At 42.7% G+C, this 23,020-nt stretch overlaps 1 protein-coding gene across 1 annotated transcript; it reads right to left on the bottom strand.

The window, feature by feature from the left end:
• Positions 1-758: 758 nt before the first annotated feature.
• USP26 (ubiquitin specific peptidase 26) lies at positions 759-3,497 on the bottom strand. Its single transcript, XM_026520681.1, has one exon. It carries the CDS (start codon positions 3,495-3,497, stop codon positions 759-761), a length of 2,739 nt encoding a protein of 912 aa, XP_026376466.1.
• Positions 3,498-23,020: the final 19,523 nt, after the last annotated feature.

Below are 23,020 nucleotides of genomic sequence, written 5' to 3'. Positions count from 1 at the left end.
GCCCGAGAGGATTCATGAGTTACCAGCTTCATTCACTATTTATTGACAGACCACAGCAACTATTTTAATTGCTAGGACCTCGGCAATTGGTGTTTTTGTGGTTTTTTGGTCAGGACTCCAGAAACTAATTTTTTTTCATCGGATCACTGAGTGTGATCAGAAGAGTGATTTCTGTGTGTGTGTTTTGTTTTTATAAGTTTCTGAAGGAAAGGTATACATGAATATAAGAAACAAAAAACATAATCAGACCCTTTTTAGAAATATACGTAATTCAAATATACAACAGCAAAATCCACCAAGATATTCTAACACACTAGAGTAGTTCTCTAAATTTCTCAAGCATCAGACAAACCTCCATCAAATTGCTGTTGCCTACCACCAACCTGCCCCCAGAGTTGGAAAGTTTCTGAATTACTAGGTAGGGATGTGGTGGGACCCAAGAATCTACATTTCTAAGAGGTTTCTCTATGCTCTTGATGCTGCTGGTTCAAGGACTGCACTTAAAATCCACTGCACTCAAATATGGAGGGCACAGTTCTAGCCTAGTAGAAAAGAACGTTTATCAGGTGGAACGGTGGGGTTGAAATGTATTAGGGTTAGGAATGGAGGTTTCTCCCTAAGTGTTTCTGCTTGAACTCTGGTCCTGGATGCCAACTGCCTCTTCATCTTTGGCTAGAGTTCAGAGTTTTTCTTCCATGGAGGATGTGGTGACTAATGAGGCAGTCAAGCAGATGTGTGCAACCAGGAGTCCGTTCCACTTATTTCTCCTGAGGGGTCTCCCCTGTCTCTGTGCTACGAGACTGGGAGTTCTCTTCCCTTTTCAACAGCTCTTCGAAGATCTCATTGTGCATGTAAAAGAAGATGTACCCGGTGCAAAGCCTAGCCTCCTGCATCAGAGCTTCTTGGATACTTGATACCTGGAGATCGTTGTACGTGAACCATACTTGCCTCTCAAAGTCATAGGCATCGCTGATATAATGGCCTGAATTTGGGGTCTTCCCAAGATGGCTGACAACACCAACGAGCCGATAGGCATAGAGATCTCTCATCTCAGCATTTCCTTTTGGTTTTTTGGCTTCAGCTTCTGTCTTCTCCATATCTAAAAATTGTTTGTTTCCAGGTTTTTTATTGGAACCCGATGCACCGAGGGAATTCACATTGGCCCCCTGGAAACTTAAGTCTGCATGTTTCCTGAGGTTCTCCCTGTACCACCGGATGTGTGGCTTCAAAAGGGCTTGAAGCAGTGCCTGCTGAAGGGCTTGTTCGTAGATCCTCATCCTTTCATGCTGCTGGGTCTGTTCAGCCACTTTTTGGAATTCTTTTGAAAGTCTGGGTTTTTTACCATCGTAAACATCTTCAACGGTGTCAGCGACACTCTCAACATCTACAAACACATTAGTTTTCTTGTATTTCTTTCGCTTTAGATTTTCAGACGTTTCTGGACCCCTGGTGGATTTACCTTTGTTGTGATGGATCAGAGAAGAGGACCTTTCTTCCAGATGCATCATTAAGCTAGCAGCTAATAGCTCTTTTTCAATGACTGCTCCATCTCCTAAGTTCACCAATTTGGACTCTGTCATATTCCGTCTGGAATGTTTTCCCAGGTCTTTTTTCTGCTGTTCTTTGCGTGACCCTTCACAGAGAGTCTGGCATTTTTGTGGTTTAGACTCTTTGTCTGGCCCAATGTGTGGAACGGGGAAAAGACTGGATGCCGAGGTCAACTTTGTGGAAGGTGCTAATAGACAGAGGTTTTCAGCACTCATCTTCTGAAAGACTTTTAGGACTTGGAAGTCCCTATTATGTGCATTCTTGCTCACAGGAAGAGGTGGTTTGGTACTTTCATTGCAATGAGATGATAACTTTAAATACTTAGGAATAACAACTTCCTGGTCATCCTTCCTTAGCGACCAAAACTCGTTAAAGATATAACGTTTCAGATGAACAATGAGAACCCTGGGGAGCCTACTGAATTTGTGCACTGCGACAGAACTCCTGTGTTGACATTTCTCACATTTATACTCAAGTTCTTCTGCTCCAAAGAAGAGATCAAAAGCGGATTGAATAGACAAAGGCAGAGCTTTCATTCCCCGGGGAAGGTTGATGGAGAGATAATTACTCACTTCTGCCTTGAGAACAACCTGACCACAGCCTTGACAAATAATAGAGCGCTGCAGCTCAAACTCAAAATTAGTGATGATGGGACAAATGAGCACTCTGGTGGCAGCACTGCCAGCAAAGACCTGTTGAGCTGAACTGTCCTCCTCAGATTCAATTTTCATTTTCCAAATTGTGTTTAATTTCCCCATGTTCTCTTTCATCTGATCCAAACAGTGGCCTAAAAACTCATGAGCATCATTTTGTATGTTGCCAGAGAAGATCTCTGCAACTGTTGAAATGGCTTTTTTAATATTCACAAGTAACCTCTCCTTGATTTTTATGTTATAAATATTTTTCAAAACAAACAGCTGTGCCAAGCACATCCTCAGAGCATCAAGGGGAATTTTACCCCATGGGAAATCCTGACTGAGTAGATCATCAGCAAATGATGGAATCGAAAATAAGGACTGTAAAACTGCATTCATATAACAGGTGTTTCCCAAATTGGGGAGGCCTTGCCATAATTTTTCTGGATAGAAATCAAAGGTCATCTTGAGTTTGTCCCACTCTGGATCATCTGCATTATACTTTGGTGCCAAAAGAAATGCCAAATACATTTTCTCAAACAGCATCTGAAGATGCTTGCCATCGAGGGGAGGCTTTCCAGGAGAAACGTTCTTGGTTAAGGTCTCAAACTCTAATTTCTTATTCTTTTTTAACACTCTTAACCTCAATTTTTTCTTCTCATTGTGGCTTACATGCCTCAAGGGATTTGTCTGGGATTTCTTCTTTCTTACAGAGTTACTCTTTTTTGGGTTCTTCCCATTCGTCTCTGAACCAGATGATAGCATCCCTTTCCTCTTCCCATATCCATCCTCTAGTAAATCTTTGCAACTAGGTTTTGATGACTTCAATGCAAACGAAGGCATCTTCTGGTCAGCTGTTCCACTTCCTTCTCCTGTCTGAAAAGATCCACTACTTGGCTTCTTGCACACTTTGTGGAATGAGATTTTATTGATTTCCTTCGGTGTTGTCGTGCTGGCAAAGATACCTCCATCCTTCACAGGTATCACAGATGGCTGAATATTATTTTGATGGACTCTATCCAGGAACATCTTCAACTGTTCAGCATCTCTGGAAGATAATTTTTCAATAAACAAGAAGCTATTGTTTTGGAAAGTTAAGTGCAGGTGATTTTGCTTTTCTCCATACGATCTAAGGACCACATTTTTAATATTATTACTTAGCTGAAAAGTTATATGTTCTCCGGTGGTGAAATACACTACCAGTTTGATCTTCTTCTTTCTTTCCACTGTTTTGATGTATGCTTCTTTGGACCTAGACATCCCCGTCTTCTTGCTCCATATTTGGACAAAACCATGTGCCATTAGAGTGGCCATCTTTTCTTCACAAATAAGTTACACGTATCCTGAATTATTGACAATCTCAAAGTTCCAAATTGTTTTGCAAGCTCACTTTCAGAGACAGCACCAAGAAATGATTCTTTAGTTCTCTATAAGAATGGTTCTATTTCTAGTATTGGTTTTATACTACAGTTTCTTCAGGTTCTGGATGTCCGGCTATTTAGTGATAAAACCAATACCCTTCAAGAGCTGTGCATGATGACACGAGGGAAGAATCTTGATTTCTAAGGCAAGGCAGCTACTGGGGAAAAAAATCAAGAAAAATCAGTTAAGCTACCAGGATAGAACTCAAATTCTACTCCCATACACTAAATCTCCTTCCCACTACAACACTAGATTCTATTCTGATTAATTTCCCCACTTCGACTGAAATCATTAAACACTTGGAAGATTTTCAATACATAGCTGAAGAGCATAATGAACAGTGTCTCAAGCATAGGCATATAATGTACTAATTCTCCTGCCATAGAATGACCCCACAGGGCAATCATAATAAGTCCATAAGAGAGTGGAGGCACTGGCAGCCCTCAAACCAATAACAGGTGAGTAGCTCTTAATGTCCAGAAATCTAAAGGACTTCATACACAGGCCACTAAATGTAAATCAATCTACCTCTTTCCAAATCCAGTTATGTTTCTTTCTTTCACGTGTCACAGTGTGAAGTCCACACATTCTACCCCATGTGGGCACCTAACCTACCAATGCTTAAAGCAGATATCAAAGAATTGGCTATCTCCAGCTCCAACAAGCCAAGATGACCTGGTATGCTCTAAGCAATACCAATTCTTATGATAAGTATGATGTAATTGAAAATTTAAAGCCATGTGGAGCAGGACCATAAAAAGCAATTTTGAAAGTTGGTTAAAATTATGACTGAGACTAAGCTCAAGATTGTGTTTACTGTGCTTTACTTTTGAACAAGCAAATGCAGGTGGTATAAACAATTTACAAGAAACAGGATATGATGAGTGGAAAGTTTCCCATGGGTTCCAGTGTTGGCTTCACTGTTCCTATGGAGGCATGCCCAAAGTTTCAAGGTTGATATCATCCATGCAGAGTGAAGAATGCCCCAGGTTAAAAAAGGAAACAAACCAACAGTCTGGTGCCCTTTTGGCCATTATACCAGGGGTAAAACCAAGTCAGCATTAAGGGTCTCTTGTTAACACACATAAATATCTTACTAAGTCCCAATTAACATTTTTTTACTTTCCATTTCTTACTGTATCGTCATATGGCCTAGAGAAATACTGGTTATGCTCAACATGGGTGAATTATGTACTAGACTACACCATATCTTGGATCATTAGTCTTGCTTTCCTCATACCTGCAACTATGCTTCCATTCACCTGTCTAAACTAGAATCACCAGTAGAGTCTCTGGGTCAACTGGCCTGTGGAGAGCTGTCATAAGGCCTTGCAGTACAACTGGACCACCAGCCCAGGCAATGGGAAAATCACATACAACAACTTTTAGCAGGCCTTAGGTCTTAGTACTCTCCTTTCCAGAAAATACTATCTGAACACCTTTAGGGCATATCTAGCCATCCATGGACAAATACACCACATTTTCATCCAGGGTTAATTACAGGATGTGGACAGTGAGTGTGAGATCTGTTTGTCTTCTAGACTACATGGAATTAAGACTGTAAAGGAACCATTTTTATCATCAGTCTAACACTGTCCTTCTGATTGGCTAGAATTGCCTCCACATTCTCCTCCAATTGATTACCTCTTGCAACTGGCTGACATGCACTTCCCACAAGCTAAATTAGGTCGATTTCTTGAAATAATCCCGTCTCTCCACTCCCCAGGTGCCTTGCCTACTAAACCATGAGTGAAACATATTTTTCAACAAGTTAGGTCTACCAAATTTACCTGACTTAGGTCATTTTTGGCTTGAGAACTTCAGAGCCATCCATTCTGAACTTCAGTCCAAGATATCCCCAGACAAGTTCTGAGGCTTTGTAAACACATCACTCATGAAGGCACCTTAGCACCTTTTCATTAGTTTCACAAAGTGATAAATCTATAACCCTAATTCTTTACATATTAACACTTCCAAGCACACACTGCCTGCTTTGGGACAAGCCAGATACGCCTGGCTTCTACACTGTAGGGTCCCTAACAACATGCTAGCTGAAGGTAAGTAGAAGGAAACAGTCAGACAGCAAATCACTGATGTAGGAAAAGAGAAGTTCCCACGAGGTTACGAGGAACAGCACTGGGACAGTGCACTAAGATCACCACAACCTACATGTAAGTAGTCAAAGTAGAACTGAAAACTTAACTTACCACTAAACGCCCTAAAATATGACAGGAAAAGGTCAATTAAAAAAGCCCCACCATGGGTAATTCTGCTTGTCATCCTGTATCAACTACAAATTACACACGATCAAAAAAATATATAGCCAAATGTCCCAGCTTTCCAAAAATGTCTCAAACATCCTATGCGAACACTCACTAAGCTTAGGAGATTGTGTTCAAGGCAAGGACAAAATCTTGAGTACTAAGTAAAGAACCCATTCCCCAAACCCTAAATGTTCTAAGATGACATTAAAATGGACTTTAGGTATAGTGCTGCTAGCATCCAAGGCATCATCCGTTGGTAATGAACATTTCTTTCTAAAATAGAATGGATCTTCCCAATACCCATCAGTATATGTCCATTGGTATTGAGCACTGTACACATATGTTTTCAAAAAAGACAAAGTTTAGTGGCCCTCCTGACAAATATTTACCATTAGGCCAAGCCGAGACCTTAGGCTATAAGGTACCAGAGACCAATGTGCTGTTCCCCCCACCCGACCTGCTTCTTCTATGCTTAGCTCTCCACAGGACACACCAGTGACTCCAAATAAGTTATATTAGTAAAAAAAAAAAAGTTATATTAGTGATTAGCATCCCACTGACACCATGGTCAACTCTAGAGTATTGGGCTCACTGACAAAAGTAAGTCTAAGAATTTCTTGCCCATTGTATGTAGGCTAGAGAGGCTCCTACAACCAGCCTTGACAACAGGGTCCACATAACCTGAGCTAGCTCCCTGTAACTCAAAACCAGTGAGGAAGGATCAGATGTACTTAGTCACTCAAAATTAAAACTTTCTGAATAACTCTATAGGGGACCAATCTGAATTAATGAATAGATAAGCACTTAGCACTACAAATGTTTGTTATCAAGAAGTCATGTGCCAAAATTTATGGGAACCTGTATTTTCTCCTGCATAGTTAAATACTCTTCCTAAATCTTGTCTGTGTTATTAACTTGCTCAGCAAACCCTGTCTTTATGGATAATGCTAAAGGAAACTTCTGCTTGGTCTGGTCCCTGCCCAAGTCATCAAAAACTCAAAATTGGTGGAGCATAAGTTAGGGAGATTTTTGTTTTATGTATTTATCTATCAAGCTCTGCTCAGTGAAGTAGGGATTGCACCCATCCATACACAGAAGTGCATATGCATCCAAGTGAGAGAATGATCAGATTTATCATGGTGGAAATGGGGCCATAAAAACATTCAAGCACAACAGCAGAGGCAAGTTGTCTGGATTATTTATAGTTCACCGTCCTACTGTAGATGCTAAGGAAGACTTTAAACTATTTCCTCTCCACACACACACACACAAAAAGTCCAAGTCTTCATTGTTCCTATTTCAGCCACTTGAGAGAACCTACAACCCCAGAACGATTTCCAAGCTGCATTCAAAACTTTGCAATCCCAGCTGATCTGTATTTATCAAAAACTGTTGTCTTTTCTTTCTAATGATAGCTGAAATAATCTAAGACCCTCATGGCATTTCCGCTCTCTGCCTTCAAGAAGGCAGTTGAGAGACGTGTTTCCAAAAGTGATGTCTCCATTCATCACTCTTTCCTCACAGTTCAATGTGTGTATATTTCATTCCAGAATAAAGGCGACTTCCTTGAGCCCGCTGGGCAGGGAAAGTGCAGATTAGGAGCCATCTTGCTGACGGACAGCTGAGGGGTCTAACCACTGCTCACTTTCCGAGCTAGACTATCTGAAGTTGAAATCCTCTGATTCTGCCTTGTCACTCAGAGGCTTCCAGGGCTTCTTTGATTGCTTGTTTTTAGAAGATTGCTTGTTTTTAGAAGATTTGAAACTAAAATGTATCCTTTTTCTAAGACTCCACTGAAGAGTGCTATGTGACTATTCTATGCAGACTAAACTAGGTGTCAGCAGTACTGATATTCCAACTCCATTCCAAAGTCGTGAAAGCCAAAGCGTTTTTCTCTCGTTTTACCCACAAACTCAGTCCATTCAATTTGGTCACCGACTAGTGCAACACACGAGGCTAGCTGCTGATCTCAGAGCGCAGGCAAATACTCATAGAGCTGCACTACTGTCAGATTTGGAGGCATCACCTTCGGAGTCGCGAAGATTGCTATATGGTTCAAAACTCTTGGTAGAAATGTCTGCTTCATGATTCATTTACTAATTCACTTTACATCGATCGTCTTGGTCATTGAGTATTTGCTGAGCATCTGCTCTATGCTGCGGATTATGATTTCCTGCGTTGTCGGCTCTATGCCATGCATCATGACCAGGGTTCTCAGGGACACAGAGGACATGAGCATTCACTGTACCTAAGCAACATAGACTGTAAGTATTATCCTATACACATCACAAACGCAAAGGGCCTTGCTTCCGGTGGGGACAAAGGATCCGGGAAAATGTCCTTTCACTGCCATTGTCTAGTGCTTGACACAAAGTCAGGGTGGGAGCAGTGTTTTGTAAAGGAGAGGATCTTCTGGAGTGAGATTTCCCAAGCCCTCCCTCAAAGAAACTGGCCCTTGGGGAAAATGCCTGCAAGTCCAAGAACCCAGAAGCCCAGTTAATAATTGTGCATTAAGATAACTTTTGGAGGATTTGTGAGGCTTTGGAGTATTTACCCTCTGTGTCTTGTATTTCTATTTCCCACCATTCATGCTTTCCTTATTTCAAGAGGAAGAAAAACCTGAAAACCAATGAGAATACATCCTTCAAAATCGAATATGCATTTCTCATTCCCAAAGCATTCATTACAGAAGGAGAAAATGTGGAGGTATTTACAACCTGGAGGCAGAAGAATAAAGCCTAGAAGGCCCTTTCAGCTCATGGCTATGAGAAAGAAACAGCCCGAGTGTCTGATCTTTTCCACTGACATCTTATTACACTTGGGATCACCTATATAAACTCAAGTACGTGTTTATTTCACTGAACAGGTGAGGATCAAGGTAGAGGACGTGATTTGGTACAGGTGGTGAGTTTTAATTATCATTTTATTTCTCAACTTTTTTCTAAAAAAGATTTTATTTATTTATTTGTGCGAGAGAGCACAAGAGAGCATAAGAAGGGGGACCAGAAGAGGGAGAAGCAGGCTCCCCGCTGAGCAGGGAGCCTGACATGGGGCTCGATCCCAGGACCCTGGGTTCATGACCTGAACCGAAAGCAGATGCTTAACCAACTGAGCCACCCCCGCACCCTTATTTCACAACTTCTCAAGTTTAAAAACGTGGAGTGAGGGACACCTGGGTGGTGCAGTCCGTTAAGGGTCCGACTCTTGGTTTACGCTCAGGTCATGATCCTAAGGTTGTGAGATAGGGCCCCGCATTGGGCTTCACGCTCAGAGTGGAGTCTGCTGAAGACTCTCTCTCCCTCTACCCCTCCTGCCTTCTCTAAAATAAATAAATACATCTTAAAAAAAAAAAAGAAAGAAAACGTGTGGAGTGAGCGAACAAAGACACACCTAGCATATGGTGAGAAGTCCCGCTCAGTTACTGTAGCGAGCCTCACTGGGTAGAAATGAAGGACCCATGAGCTAGTGTGCTAGCCTCTGTATGCAGTAAGCAAGACCGGGCCAGACAATTACCACAGAGGTTTCTGGTAATTTCTTGGTATCTCTAATAATCCCAAACAAGAGCCCCAAAAAGCCAAACAACTTCAAGTCATGTTTATGTTAAACTAAACACAGCTTAGTGACCTCGGATAGGCCGATTCCACTCTCGGGGCCCATTCAACTAACTGGAAAATGATCTTCTAAGATTCATTGGCGACTGTGATGCTAAGTAGGATATAGCTAACCACCACATCGGATTTCCCAAGGAAGTCTAAGTAAAAGATAATGCTTCCACCAACAACATGATGGGCATCAGATCTGGGCTTGGAAACTGTGGTCACATACAAAAAATACTGGAGGGTGAGCAGGTGAATCTGTTGGGTTTGGCAAATGGGAAGAGGGGCTCCTCAAAACTCAGTGGGCCTGCATCTAGCCACTCGCTCCTTAAATACGTGTGGCATACTAGCAAGCACTATGGTAAGCTCTAGGTGTGGAAGAAAAAAACCCATGGTCTCGTAAGACGCTCATTCTAGCGGGAAGACAGAAAATGTACACACCAAAAGTACATAGACTACCAGATGGTAGTAACTGCTCGAGAAACATAAGGTCAGGGGCTCAGGGTGCGCTGGTGGGGGGGGTGTGTGTGCTGCCTTTGACAGAGTGGCCTGGGCAGGCCCAGCTGAGGACCATGACACTGCGTGGCGGGCTCTTGCAGGAAATGAGGGAACAAAGACACAGATGCGGGGTGCTCCAGGCAGGAGGAAGAGTAAGTTCAAAGGCCCGCACGTGGGAGGGTGTTGGGCGTGTTAGCAACACAGAGCAGACCCATGTGGCCGGAGAACAGGGAAGAGATCTGGAGAGAAAGGGGGTGTGCGAACCGTGGAGAAGAGCAGGAGAATGAATGGACTGGAACGCTTGCAGAGCAGCACGAAGGGCTGACTTCAGGCTCGTGGTCACAGATTCACAGCACATCTGCAGATCTGTGTTTTTCTCCAGCTGTACTGGGCTGCCCAGCTGCCACGGAGCGGACATGTAATACGCAGAACCTTGCATTTCCCTTTGCTCGCGATGCCGCCATTCGTGAGGCACCACATGAAAGGAGTCAGGGAGCCGAAGGTGTAGAGGGGGGAGTCATTACAAATATGCACCAGAGAAGTCGAAATAGGGACAGAGAACAGAAAAATGGAAAGGCCTAATCCCATGAACTGCTGGGAGTGGGGGTAGGGCAGAAGCATCAGGGGACCAGGGGTTCAGCTCTCATTTCAGATGCTGTAATTCTGCCCCCTGCTTCTAAGCAGCTGTCAACTGCTTGTAGACTTCCTCCTGCTATTCTCCTCCCGCCTTCCTTTCTGTTCTTCTATTCATTCCCACCCTGGCCCCCAAGCTGGAAGTAACTAATGGGAATGGGGTGTGGGGGGGAGCTGCACATTAGGGTATGCAGACAGGGTTAGAAACAGGCAAAATCAGATTGGGAAGGGGGGAAAGGGGCAGGGAAACCGTCCCCTCTCTTTTTCACCCTCCCGAGTCCGGGTTAAAGGTCAGCACATCAAGAGGCGCGTTGCCTCTAGAGCTTTAGCAATTAAATCCTGTCATTATGTTTGGTCCCAGCTTCAGGGCACATGGCTTTTCAAAATGATTGGATCAGGGCAGACTCTGCTTCTTTCTCTGGTTTAAAGGTGCATTTCTGCCCCCAGCAAATGTCCGAGTCATTGTATAGCAGAGAAATGCCATTATTTTGCCTCCTGACATACACTGCACATAAATCTCTCCATAGGGGGCCCTGACCAAAATGGGAAGAATTCTCCAGACTAGCAAATCGTTCCCATGAACTATTCAGGCTTTGAACCTCTTCTGAGAGACAGAATTGGCAGGGCATTTTTTGGTTTTTCATTCTTTTAGAATGATTATGTTAGCGCTATTAATAAGACACAGTTGATTAGGAAAACAGAATGCAGATTATTTTCCAGAAGTTAAATATGATTTCATTAAAAAAGAGAGGTCTCTCATGAGAAAATGCATGCTTGTTACATTGAAATTATGATAAACGAGGCTTTCTGGAAATCAATTCCTCTTCCCCACTGCAGCTCTCCGAGTATTTGGCAGCCCTTCCCTGCGAAGTACTGGGTTCGCTTGTTTATTCGCTTACTAACCAAACTATCTGTTGATACCCAGTCAACTGTGGACAAGATCCAAAGATGAAGCAATAAAATATTCCTGCCCACAGATCAGGTAGAAGACAAATCTACAAAACATGGCAGCCCGAGGGAAAATGTATTAAGTAAGATAAGGAGAATTCAGTTAGTGGTACCTAAGAGTCCCCTTGTTTTCTGCCACCTCAGCTGCTCATAGCATTTCCTCTCTGCCTGGATTCCTTAATAATTGTCCTTCCTTTTGGCTCGGTTCTACCCTGCCTTTGAAGACCCTGTCCGAGTCTTGCTTCTTTCAGAACGTTGCCAGGCCTGATTTTTCCTACCTTAGAATTCACAAAGCATTCCCGTTTTGCGAGACTCGTTCCTTAGCCTGCGCTACCTGGTACGGCTGCTTGTATGGCCCGGCCACCAAGCGAATACGGAGCGGGGAGCAAAGTTTATTTTCGATCTGCGTGGAGTGAAACTTTCCTTTGCCAAAGGAAATCATAAAGCTGGACAAGCAGGAGTTTTTTAAGGGTTGGGCCCAAAAGATTCTATCTCTCCTCAAGACAACAGTGTCTAGACTCTTAAAATAAGGGCTGGCTCGGCAGGAAGGGGGGAAATGAAATGGGTTCATACTGTTACTGGAACAGCAAGCTGAAGAGGATGTGAAGACCAGGTGAAGGGGGACAGGAGGCTGCACAGGGAAAGAACTATCTATCAGTCCCATTTAAACTGCATACACACGGGGGGCACCTGGCAGGCTCAGTTGGTGGAGCGTGCAGCTCTTGAGCTCAGGGTTGTGAGTTTGAGCTCCGTGCTGGGTGTAGAAAGAAAAGAAAAAGAAAGAAAGAGAAAGGAACAACAACAAAAATAAAATGCATACACACATTAAGGAGGGCACTTGTTATGATGAGCCCCGGGTGATGTATGGAAGTGTTGAATCACTATATTGTACACCTGAAACTAATATTACACTCTATGTTTACTACCTGGAATTTAAATAACAACTTAAAAAAATAAAAATAAAATGCATACACACAAAAAACACACACAAAAAGAAAATGCGTACACACCTCAGTGAAGCAATTCAATTAAGGTTTTGTCTTATAACAACAAAACGGTGGAAATCTTTTTAAGAATCAGGATCTTTTAACTTATATAATTTTAAAAACAATTTGTAAAATGAGACTTCTTTTCTTCTTGCAATATTGGCAAAGGTGCAAAATCGGTAACAAGAACCACATTACACAAGAACTGCCATGTGTGTGAGGAATTTTGGTAATTACCAAAGATTATTGGAAGTAAGGAAATTCATTCATAGGGAACCCCGTGGCATCTCCCCTACTCCTGCGCCCAGGTCAGGTATGGGGAGGGCACAAAGACTGGGGAGTTGTTTCCAAGACAGACACGTCATTGCATCTCACACCCTGGCTGCATGCTTACCGAGCGGCCACAATGTTCAAGTCCAAGCTCGTGTACCAGGGCGAGCGTGAGACACTCGGGAAAACTTGGCAAATTTACCTCGGGGGGGCGGGGGCAAAGAAAGCAGTGCCTGACTCCAACTGAAAGGTCATGACACAGGATGAAGTGGCTCCCATGACAGGGCAGGAGGAGGCAACAGTAGAATCAAATTCCACTCCGGTGGTGTGGAGACGAAATGGTACAAGTCTGGATGCACTAGGTGGACGGTAACTGCACGACAACCCGGGTCATGAGGAAAATCATCCCAAAGGAAGCGTTTGCCAGAAAACGGCGACCCTCCAAGAAGGAGGTTCCTGGATACTCTACAGGAGTGCAGGAAAGAAGGGGGAATCCCAAAAGAGCAGCTGGAGCCCCCGCTCTGTTCCGACCCCCAGAAAGCCTGGAAGGAGACACTTCCAAGATACTATTGGAGTGGATTCGGCCGCAGCAGCTCCCTCCGGGCTGTTTTTGGCCTCACACGACACAAGGGGGAGCTGCAGCATTTTCCTTTCCACAGTGAGGAGGGCAGCGATTGAAAGCATCTTTCTGGTGTTTCAGGCTACGCGCGACAGTGAGGCCTGCTGAGAGCTGCGCGGGAACGTGACCCAGCCACTTCTGCGGGGAAAATGAACTTGAGAATGAACTAAATGCAACAGTGCTGGAATGAAAATCCCCCTTAATGGCTTCCAAACACCAATCTGTCTGCTCTGAGAGATCAGTTCAGTTCTCTAAACAGGAGAAATGCAAAGTTGCCTTAATTTGTTCATTATTATTTTCTTTAACTTGTTCTGAAATATCCTTAAGAGTGGATTCTCAAAACCGAAATCATACCTCTAACCCCTAAAAGAGTGGTTCTCATTCATCTCCCTACTTAAGAGCTTCCTCATCCTGCATAGCAGATTTTTCCCTCCTTGTTGCTTTTAAAAAGAAAAAGTTTGGGGGGGGGGGAGTGGGTGAGGGAGAGAGACAGATTGATAAAAAGAGAGCAGTCCAAAATAAAAAAATGTCAGTGTTTCCAGTTATCTGGGGCTTTACAGCTTCAGCTTCTGGGGTCTCTACCGCACTGCCAAAAACAGGGCTCCACTCTCGGCTCGCTCATCTTGGAAGGAAAAGGAGCGCACAAAGCGCAAGTAAGAGAATGAGCAGCTGCTCTGGACTTGCACCCTCGGACAATGCGGCAAACCGCCTCATGCCTCCCTCATTTCCCTACTGATCTTTCAGTCGTGTGTCTGTGGTGCTGACAGAGGCCATCCTGAAGGTAGAGAAAGCAGAGACCTAAGAAGCTCTTCTCCAAGTTCTGAGGTACATTTACAAAGCAGCATAGGCGAGGAAACATGCCACCTTGCTTCAGAGAGGGCCCTGGCCCTTCAAAAATAGGGCACCGAACCTCACCCGATGACCGCTTCCATTCCCCCCCCCCCAGGACTACGGCAGAAGGGCAAAGTCTTTACTCGCCCCGAATGAACTCTTTTTCTAAGTTTTTATTCAAATTCCAGTTACTTAACACCCAGTGTTATACTAGTTTCAGGTGCGTGAGATAGTGATTCAACACTGTACATCACCCAGTGCTCCTCACAAGTGCCCTCCTTAATCCCCATCACCTGTTTCCCTCATCCACCCCCCGCCCGCTGGTAACCACCAGTTTGTTCTCTAGAGCTGAGTCTGCTCCTTGATTTTTCTCTCTTTTCTTCCCTTTGCTTGTTTTGTTTCTTAAATTCCACATAGGAGTGAAATCATAATGGTATTTGTCTTTCTCTGACTGACTTATTTCACTTAGCATTATACTCTCTAGCTCCATCCATGTCGTTGCAAATGGCAAGCTTTCATTCTTTTTATGGCCGAGTAATAGTCCATTGCATATATATACCACTTCTTTATCCATTCATCAATCAGCGGACACTTGGGCTGCTTCCATATCTTGGCTATTGTAAATAATTCTTGTTATAAACATAGGGGTGCATGTATCCCTTTGAATTAGTGTTTTTGTATTCGTTGGGTAAATACCCAGTAGGGCGATTGCTGGGTCATAGGGTAGTTCTACTTTCAACTTCTGAGGAACCTCTATACTGTTTTCCAGAGTGGCTGCACCAGTTTGCATTCCCACCAACAGTGCACAAGCGTTCCTTTTTCTCCACATCCTCGACAACACCTGTAGACACCCTGAATGAACTCTTAAAGAAGAAAGGAAGTCATGAGTAGCCAAGCAGCAGTAGCCTTTAGCATGAAAAACCAGGTTATCCCTCAACCTCTCTCAAGGTATAACCAATTATCAGGGCCTAGCTCAAATGTTACCTCCCTTTGTGAATTTGTCCATCATTCTCTCAACCTAGTCGTAGCCCTCTTGCCTCAATTCTTGCTTCTTATGTCTGTGAACTTTAAAATACATAAGCACCTAGAGAGTTCAGGGCACGTGTATTCCCTCAGTACGTAGGCACTGAGAACAAAATCACGTACCCCACACAGCCTACTGACTACGTTAACATGAGTCTGCCACTCCACTACTTTCCTCAGTGTGACCATACTATTTGAAAAGACTCTTGCCCAGGGTGATACAAGTTGCAAATAGCTTCACTGTTCATTCCAGCAACTCTTCAATAGAAAGCATCAACTGACAGTTTCTACCGTAAGACTTTTTGAACCTTTTGCATCCAGATCCCTATTTTGCCCTGCCCCCCTCTACCCAACCCTAATCAAGTCCTCCACTTCTGATAGGACAGACTTCAAAGTCTCAATACCCCAGTCTTTCCCTTCTTCCCCCAAAACACGATTAGACTCTGTCAATATGGAGTTCTCCCTTACTGTAGTGGGCAATAAACTCAGCTGGTTCTTTCTTGACAACAGGTTGTTCCAGTGATATTTTGGGGAGCCAGTGTTTAACATGCCCACTTAACAAATGTGAAATCAAGTCATTGATTCATGGGGTGAAACGATAGGTTGGATTAGGCAGGCATAGGGCAATTGTAAAAAGAGTTCTTACATTGGGATTGACTTTGAAGCCACCAAAAGGGATTTGAATTTGATTGGTTTTGATGTCCCTATTTTCATAATTGCACTTTTATGGGTTTTGCTTTTCCATGGCTTTGACTAGACACATGAGAGCACATGTGACCGAGCCCACATAACCTAGTTACTAGCCTTGGCTAATTCATCAGTGGAACAGTTGCTTTCTTTTCTTTAGAGTCTACTTATTTCTGCTCGATATGCAAAATACCTTTGGAATTTGGGGGAACCACCTATGCTTACTTCTCTGAGGAGCTGCTGGACAACTGTGCAGGCTTCTGCTAGATGTTCACCAGACAGGTACACAGGCTGCAAAAAGGAAAGAAAAATAGATTCATGACAGCAGATCAATCAATAATACATTGATTTACTCAGTGCCTCCCAACAAACGTCAGAATGCGTGAGAATTTCCTCAGCACCTTGTCATTTCCTCATTGAAAGAGCCCATGCGTTGTATTGGGCATTTTCTACAACAGCTGTTTTCATCAATTTCCAGTGCATTTTTCCATCTGTGACGAGGGGTGGCATCTTTAATGATTTCCAGACACTAAGGAGCAGGGATATTTCCCACAGAGAATCAGAAAATTTGTCTCACAAAATACCTCATTTCCAAATGAGGAAATTAAGCCCATAGATAAATAACTTGCTCAAGAACACGAATCCTCTAATGTTCTTTAAATATCAGTATATATACTATCAAAATATATAACCTCATTACTAAGACCTAAATGCAGATTCTCCATGGATCACCAGGGTGCCATTTTTCTAAGACACAAGGAGGATTTCCATTTATGTCTCCTGGATATGTGAAAACAAACAAAGCACAGATCTGGAAGGAACCAATACCTTCTCAACCTACAGATGCTTAAGCTGGTTACTTGCTTTCTGGCCGAGGGCTTGAAAAACATGCACAGAGACTGCAGGGACCCTGGGAGTGAGCTATGGGAAAAGTTGAATTTCTTTAGTATGAAAAAAATGAGGCCAATAATCAAGAATACTGGATATGGCCTCACTAATCCACTAGAGTGGGTTGCTGCCAAGTATTTGGCTTTTAGTGATGTGGTTTTCTGCTTACAAAAAAGGCGTTGGAAATGAAGGCCAGCTACTACCAGAGAGATGCCAACTTTCAACTCTGGCTATAGCCACAAGGCGATTAATGATGGATGGCTAGTTGAGGTAGTACAAGCAAACCAACTTCATTTACATTAAGAAATCAAGGATGACAGCAATAAAGTAGATAATGTGCTCACGTAGGTTTATTATCAGTTTCATATCTTCCATCTACTATTTCTGGAATAGCCCAGTTAAGTAAATGATGACCCACCCCACCCCCAAAGTCAAATGCGTGTCTACTCTTAATTACTTCTAATATTCTCTATTTTTCTAACTAATGCCTTTTCTTTTGTCCCCCTCTATCACCCAAGACTATTTAAACATGCTTGAAACCAGGGGTTTCCATTTCTATCTAGCTATTACCTAGAATCTAAGTGATACCAACCTATCTCCTCTTTATTACTCTTAACAACAATCTTAACTTCCGGACTTTCCTCCTCCACTCTAGCCCTTCTCCAGGCTGAGGATCTAAGAAGCTTTTTAAGGGGTAGGCAACATTTTGTGCCTCTGGCTATTCCTCATTCACTGAATTTAAGCCTCATAAGCACGTGATTTTATCATCTGGTTTCTTAAAGGGCCATGCCTTTTAGCTATCACAGAAAGTAAAAAACAGAATGCAGTCTTTCACAATTCTTACCTACTCTCGACTGACTTCTTCATGGTCATTTAGGCCCTTGCTATACTGAAATGTTAAGTGGCTCAATGTATTAGGAATGAAAACACTTCAGGATACCCAGGTTGGCATTTTTAGCTACTCATTTATACTAGAGCATAAAAGAACAACAAAGTATAGGTATAATTTTTTGAAAATAAGAAGCAATATTAAGAAGAAAGAAATGTGCAAAAAACAATGCTATCTACTTAAAAGAAGAATAATCTGAGTGTTAGAAACCCAGGTATTTGGTCTTTGCTTCACCAGTGGCCAACACTGAAAACTGGGAGCTAACCCTGTCCCTTCACTGACCCTATTTCACCTAGCACAGCATTGTGCAATAGAACGTTCTGTGGAGATGAAAATGTACTGTATCAGTGCGGTCTACTATGGTAGCTACCAGCCACGTGTGGCTATTGAACACCTGAATGTGGCTAATGAAACTGAGGGTCCTGGATTTTTCATTGTATTTCATTTTAATCTTAATAGCTACAGTGGCTATAGATACAAGTAGCTACCATACTGGACACAGATCTATGAAATAAGGTGATGGTAAGCGTAGCTTGATACTTTGCCAGTTACGGGAATTCTACCGTAATATTTACTACCACGTGACACATGTTGTATGTTGGCTGGCCCCAGCCCCATCCACGACATTTCCCTTTCTGACCCCTCTTCCAGAGTTGACGACACTTTACATAGCTGCCAATAGAAAGCTGTGGGAGTCTACTGAGTTTGTGTACCTGATCAAGAAAGAGAGAGAGATGGCTGGAAAGACCAGTTTTGCCATTCAACATTCACTCTTTTCTCACCAACTGAATACAAATATGACAGCTAGAATAAGGAAGCCTTCCTATCTCATAAGACAATAGTATAAAGATGAACACTGCAATAAAGAAGCCTTATTAGTTCCAGGAGAAAACAAATATGAAGATGAAATATAATCAGAATTGAAGAGTGAAAATATCCCTTAAAAACATGGTTCCTTGAGGATGTCATTGAGCCACTGCAATAACTATCATATTTATTTAAGCAACTGTAGTTCTGTTTTGTTACTTGCAGTTGAAAGCCCAGGACTACTGGATATGGAATACCGTGAGGCTTAAGTTCAAAGGCTGGGAGAGGAAAAGTAATTTTACTTTTTTTATTTTTTATTCTTATTTTTTTAAAGTAAATTCTATGCCCAACGTGGGGCTCGAACTCATGACTCCAAGATTAAGAGTCACATGCTCTACTGACTGAGCCAGCCAGGTGCCCCCAAGAGAAGTAATTTTAGATAAGCTGAATTGGAAAGCTAACCGGTTCACAATGGCGTAATAAAATGGAAGATCCTAAGATCCTTGATCCTTAATGATCTGGAGCTACTACACAAGGAGTGAATTTACCACCAACACACTTTCTATGCTGTGAACTTGCAGTTGTGGTTACACGCAATAAAACTTTTTGTTACATGCAAACATACCTGACTGATATTTCGTTTTAATCATTAATTCCATACTCATGTTGGGAAGAAGCCTGAAATAGAAATTTTGACAGCCCAAGATACAGCTGTCATGTGAAAAATAATTAAAATAATTAAATGCCTACTTATTTAAGCCACTGGGGTTATTCCAGTGAACAGTTTCCTGATAATCTGTTTAAGTATTTCACATTCGTATCTGCTTTTAGTATGAAATGCATGGGATTTTGACAGCCAGTGGAGTGATAAAAAACAGAGAGATGGAGCTGTAGAAATAAACGATCAGCATCGGCAAGGGTAGGGCAGTGGCACAGCATGAAGCATGCTGCAAGGGCAGTTAATACGCCATTCGGATGGCGAGCTTGGTGCTACAAGTCACTAGGATGTGGAATTTAGTGAGTCCAAAGTATGGTCCCAGAGATGGAAGATGACAGTGGAGTGTGAGTTCAAGCGAGACTGAAGCAGATAACCGGTTATACGTTGAGGCAGCTCAGACAGCACAACTGGGTGGGAATGAAGATGACGTCCAGATGCCATCTTTGTGACCAACTAAACACAGTGGGCTCAAATATTTATAGGGTTTCAGAACCACTTGAAGAGCTGACTTAAAAATGCAGAAAGGGGAGTGAATGTGTCTGTGACTACCAAAAGGTGAAAAAAAGTGCAAAATTTGATTTTTACTCTTGTTAAAGACTTAGCAAAACGAATTCCGCAACTGGGGAAAGAAGTCTCTCCACAGATATCACTGGAGACATCCACTTGATTGTCTTTTGGTTATTTTCAGCTGGAAAGAGAGTGAGTGTGTGTGTGACTCCAGCCAGGGGGTTGTCTGTACAAAGATTCCCAGGAAAAGGAGGGAGACTGGCTCGCACATTTCGGTGGCAGTGTGAGTGCTGAGCAGACTGGGAAGAGAGTGCCATGGACTGCTGTTGACTGTCAGTCATGGTAACCCATGTCCCCTGCCCACCAAGATCTGTGTAGGTGATGCACATAAGCTATGTGGGGACCATCGGACCCCCTGAGTCAGAATCTCTCTTCTTGGAATGCACACAAGGGTGAGCACTGGTAACTGTCTCCTTTGTCACATGGAAAGGGCCTTTCTCTGTCAGGAAAGAGCCAAGATTCGGTGAACAAGAGAAAGCAATGCTGAAACGTAGAAAGAAAACGAATACTAGATGCGAAACTAATAGCTACCGCAGGGTTTCTCAGTAACATACCACAAATTTCCTTTCTTGCTCAAAAGTTACTTTGAATTGCTTTTCTTTCGGACACCTTCCATTGAAAGTGACTCCACTAATATACTATGTATACAGTACTTGGTTCAGAATACATTATCATTATCTGAAGCCCACGACAGGAATATGTTAAGAAAACAAGATATTAACTGTGGATATAGTATGAGCTCATGTCTTCTTTCAAATATGCATAGAAAAACTGTAGAAAGCTAATATTTTCTACTACTGATATAAAACAGATTCATACTTGAGACAAGCCAAAAGTAAGTAGGCTTAATCTTTTAATGTGAACATTCAGGAGCCAGTCAATGCTCTTTTCTAGATGGCTTCTCATGCCGATGGGTCACAGAGCAGGAACCTCTCTGAGGCTGGTAAATGCACAGACTTGACTTTTGGTGCTGATGAGACATAGAAGGCGTTAGCCTCACAGTCAAGTTCATCAGAGAAGGACATTCAGGTCAGAGAGATTTTAAATTGTCTGAGTCTCATCTAGAAAGCAAAGCTCCTGCTTAAGTGCCTACCTAAGTACAGTCCCTTCCTTTCCAATCTATTCATTAAGAGAAATGAGGGGTCACACTCTGGGAATGAGAAGCAGCACAAAGGTCCAAAGCACAGAGAGTCATGTCAGGTTGGAGGAGAGAGTTGCGGTAAAGAGGATATTCATTATTTCAGTACCTAAACTCTACTGGATAAACTCCAAGAACTTCTGCCTTACCCTGATTTCTCTTTTCTAGTGCACACAGTTAGAGTCTGTTCCAGGGGTTACACTTCCTACATGCGGGCAAGAGGTTAACGGCCTTCTAGAGATTCAAAAGAAGTGACTCATTCAGAGTCCTCTAGACAGCATTTAATTCTTTAACTATGGATGCGGTGACTGGGTGGGAGTGTCATTGGTCTCCCAGCTCCAATTAATTTTTCCCACCTTCCTCTTTTCCACTTACTTTACATTTTCCCTCCTGAGTTTTAATGATGCAAACAGCACCGAGGCGCCATCATCTCCAATACCTAAACTGAAATGGATTCACATAATAGTTTTACAGCACTAGGCATTCAAGTCACAATTGCTGTCTGGTTTGCCTTGCTCTGTCTTAATGGCCAACAGAAAATACTCACAGAGACCTTTATAGGAAAGCAGAGAACTTCTTAACATAATAATAGCATCTTAACAATTCACTGGAATGCATTATGGGCTTAGCTGGTTTTAAGATCCTGTTCCTTTCCAAGCTTCTGATGCACTTTTTTCTCCTCACTGCCCATAATGAACCTCATTCTCTTAATTTATCAGTCATTCAAAATCTGAGTGAGTTGAAAATTGAAGACCATCCACTTGGATAAATTATTTGCTGTAATAATGCTTAATGATACAACCTAAATCACCTCGCCCTCGAAATCCTAGTCCGACGTTCTATTACCCCATTCAATTTAGCCCACAGAATAACTGGTTCTTAGGTACTGTCACTGAACTGCAATGTTGACAATAAAATTACAGGTGTTATTTATCAGCGAAAACATCTGTTACAGTCCTAGAAGACAATCACAGGGATGGCTGTGGCTTACATGCAGATGGCTGAGACTCGCAGTTTCAAAGATCTTCCCGAAGCACTGTAGCTAGTTAGGGAGCTCAGGTACTAATGACATCCTTAAAAGAATGTATTTGAAAATTTCAACAGAGACATGCTCACGAATACTTGAAATGAAAAAAGAAAAAGCCTAAAGTTTCAATGATTGATTGCACAGCCAAGTTTGCATGTACTGAAAAAGGGGGGTGAGTTAGGAAAAATATTGCTTTCACTGAGTTTCTAAGAGAAGCGATGTGTAGCAGTCGGTGAGGTTGGGGTAAAAGGATGTAATTAATTACACACAGCACTAGTTTCTTGCTGGAATGGGGGGGGGGGATAGCCTAGCTCTCAGAACGTTGCCAGTGACAGATTGGAGCTACAGACACAGCAATGGCCCTCGTAGTGGAAGTCATTACATTAGGTGTCAGGCAATGTAAATCACAAGCAAAGAATGCAACCCCCCAACAGACCTAGATTAGAGTCGGCTGCGGAGTTGAATTATTACATGAAATGACTTTCTGCTATTAAAACACAAAGAGACAAGCCAAATTGCCCTTTAAACAACAGTAAACAGCAAACTTCTACACAGGGAATTTCTTTAGCCGTACTTTACATGTAGACAATCCTCTATAGCTATCGTCCCCACTGATCCCCTATGGCTAGAGAAAGAAGGACAGAGGATGTCTTAGTCAGCTGGAGCTGCCATAACAGATACCGTAGACTGGATGGCTGGAAAAAAACCCGAAATTTCTTTTCTCATGGTTCCAGAAGCTGAGCCTGGCTTCTGGTGAGAGCCACCTTCCTGGCTTGCAGATGGCTGCCTTCCTGCTCTGTTCTCTTATGGCCTTTCCTCGGTATGTGCGCTGTCCTTCTCTGTCTCTCTCGCCTTACAAGGCCACCAGTTCTATCTGATGACTACTCTTATGACTTTACTTAATTAACCTCCTAAAAAGCTCTATCTCCAAATAGTCACGTCAGGAGTTCGGGCTTCCACATATGAATTGTGGGGAGACACAATTCAGTCCACAGCAGAGATAATGCTCTTTGGATCTGTAGGCAT

Source organism: Ursus arctos, chromosome X (genome assembly GCF_023065955.2).
Source record: "Ursus arctos isolate Adak ecotype North America chromosome X, UrsArc2.0, whole genome shotgun sequence".
NCBI lineage: Eukaryota > Metazoa > Chordata > Mammalia > Carnivora > Ursidae > Ursus > Ursus arctos.
This window is presented reverse-complemented; position numbering and strand designations above follow the sequence as displayed.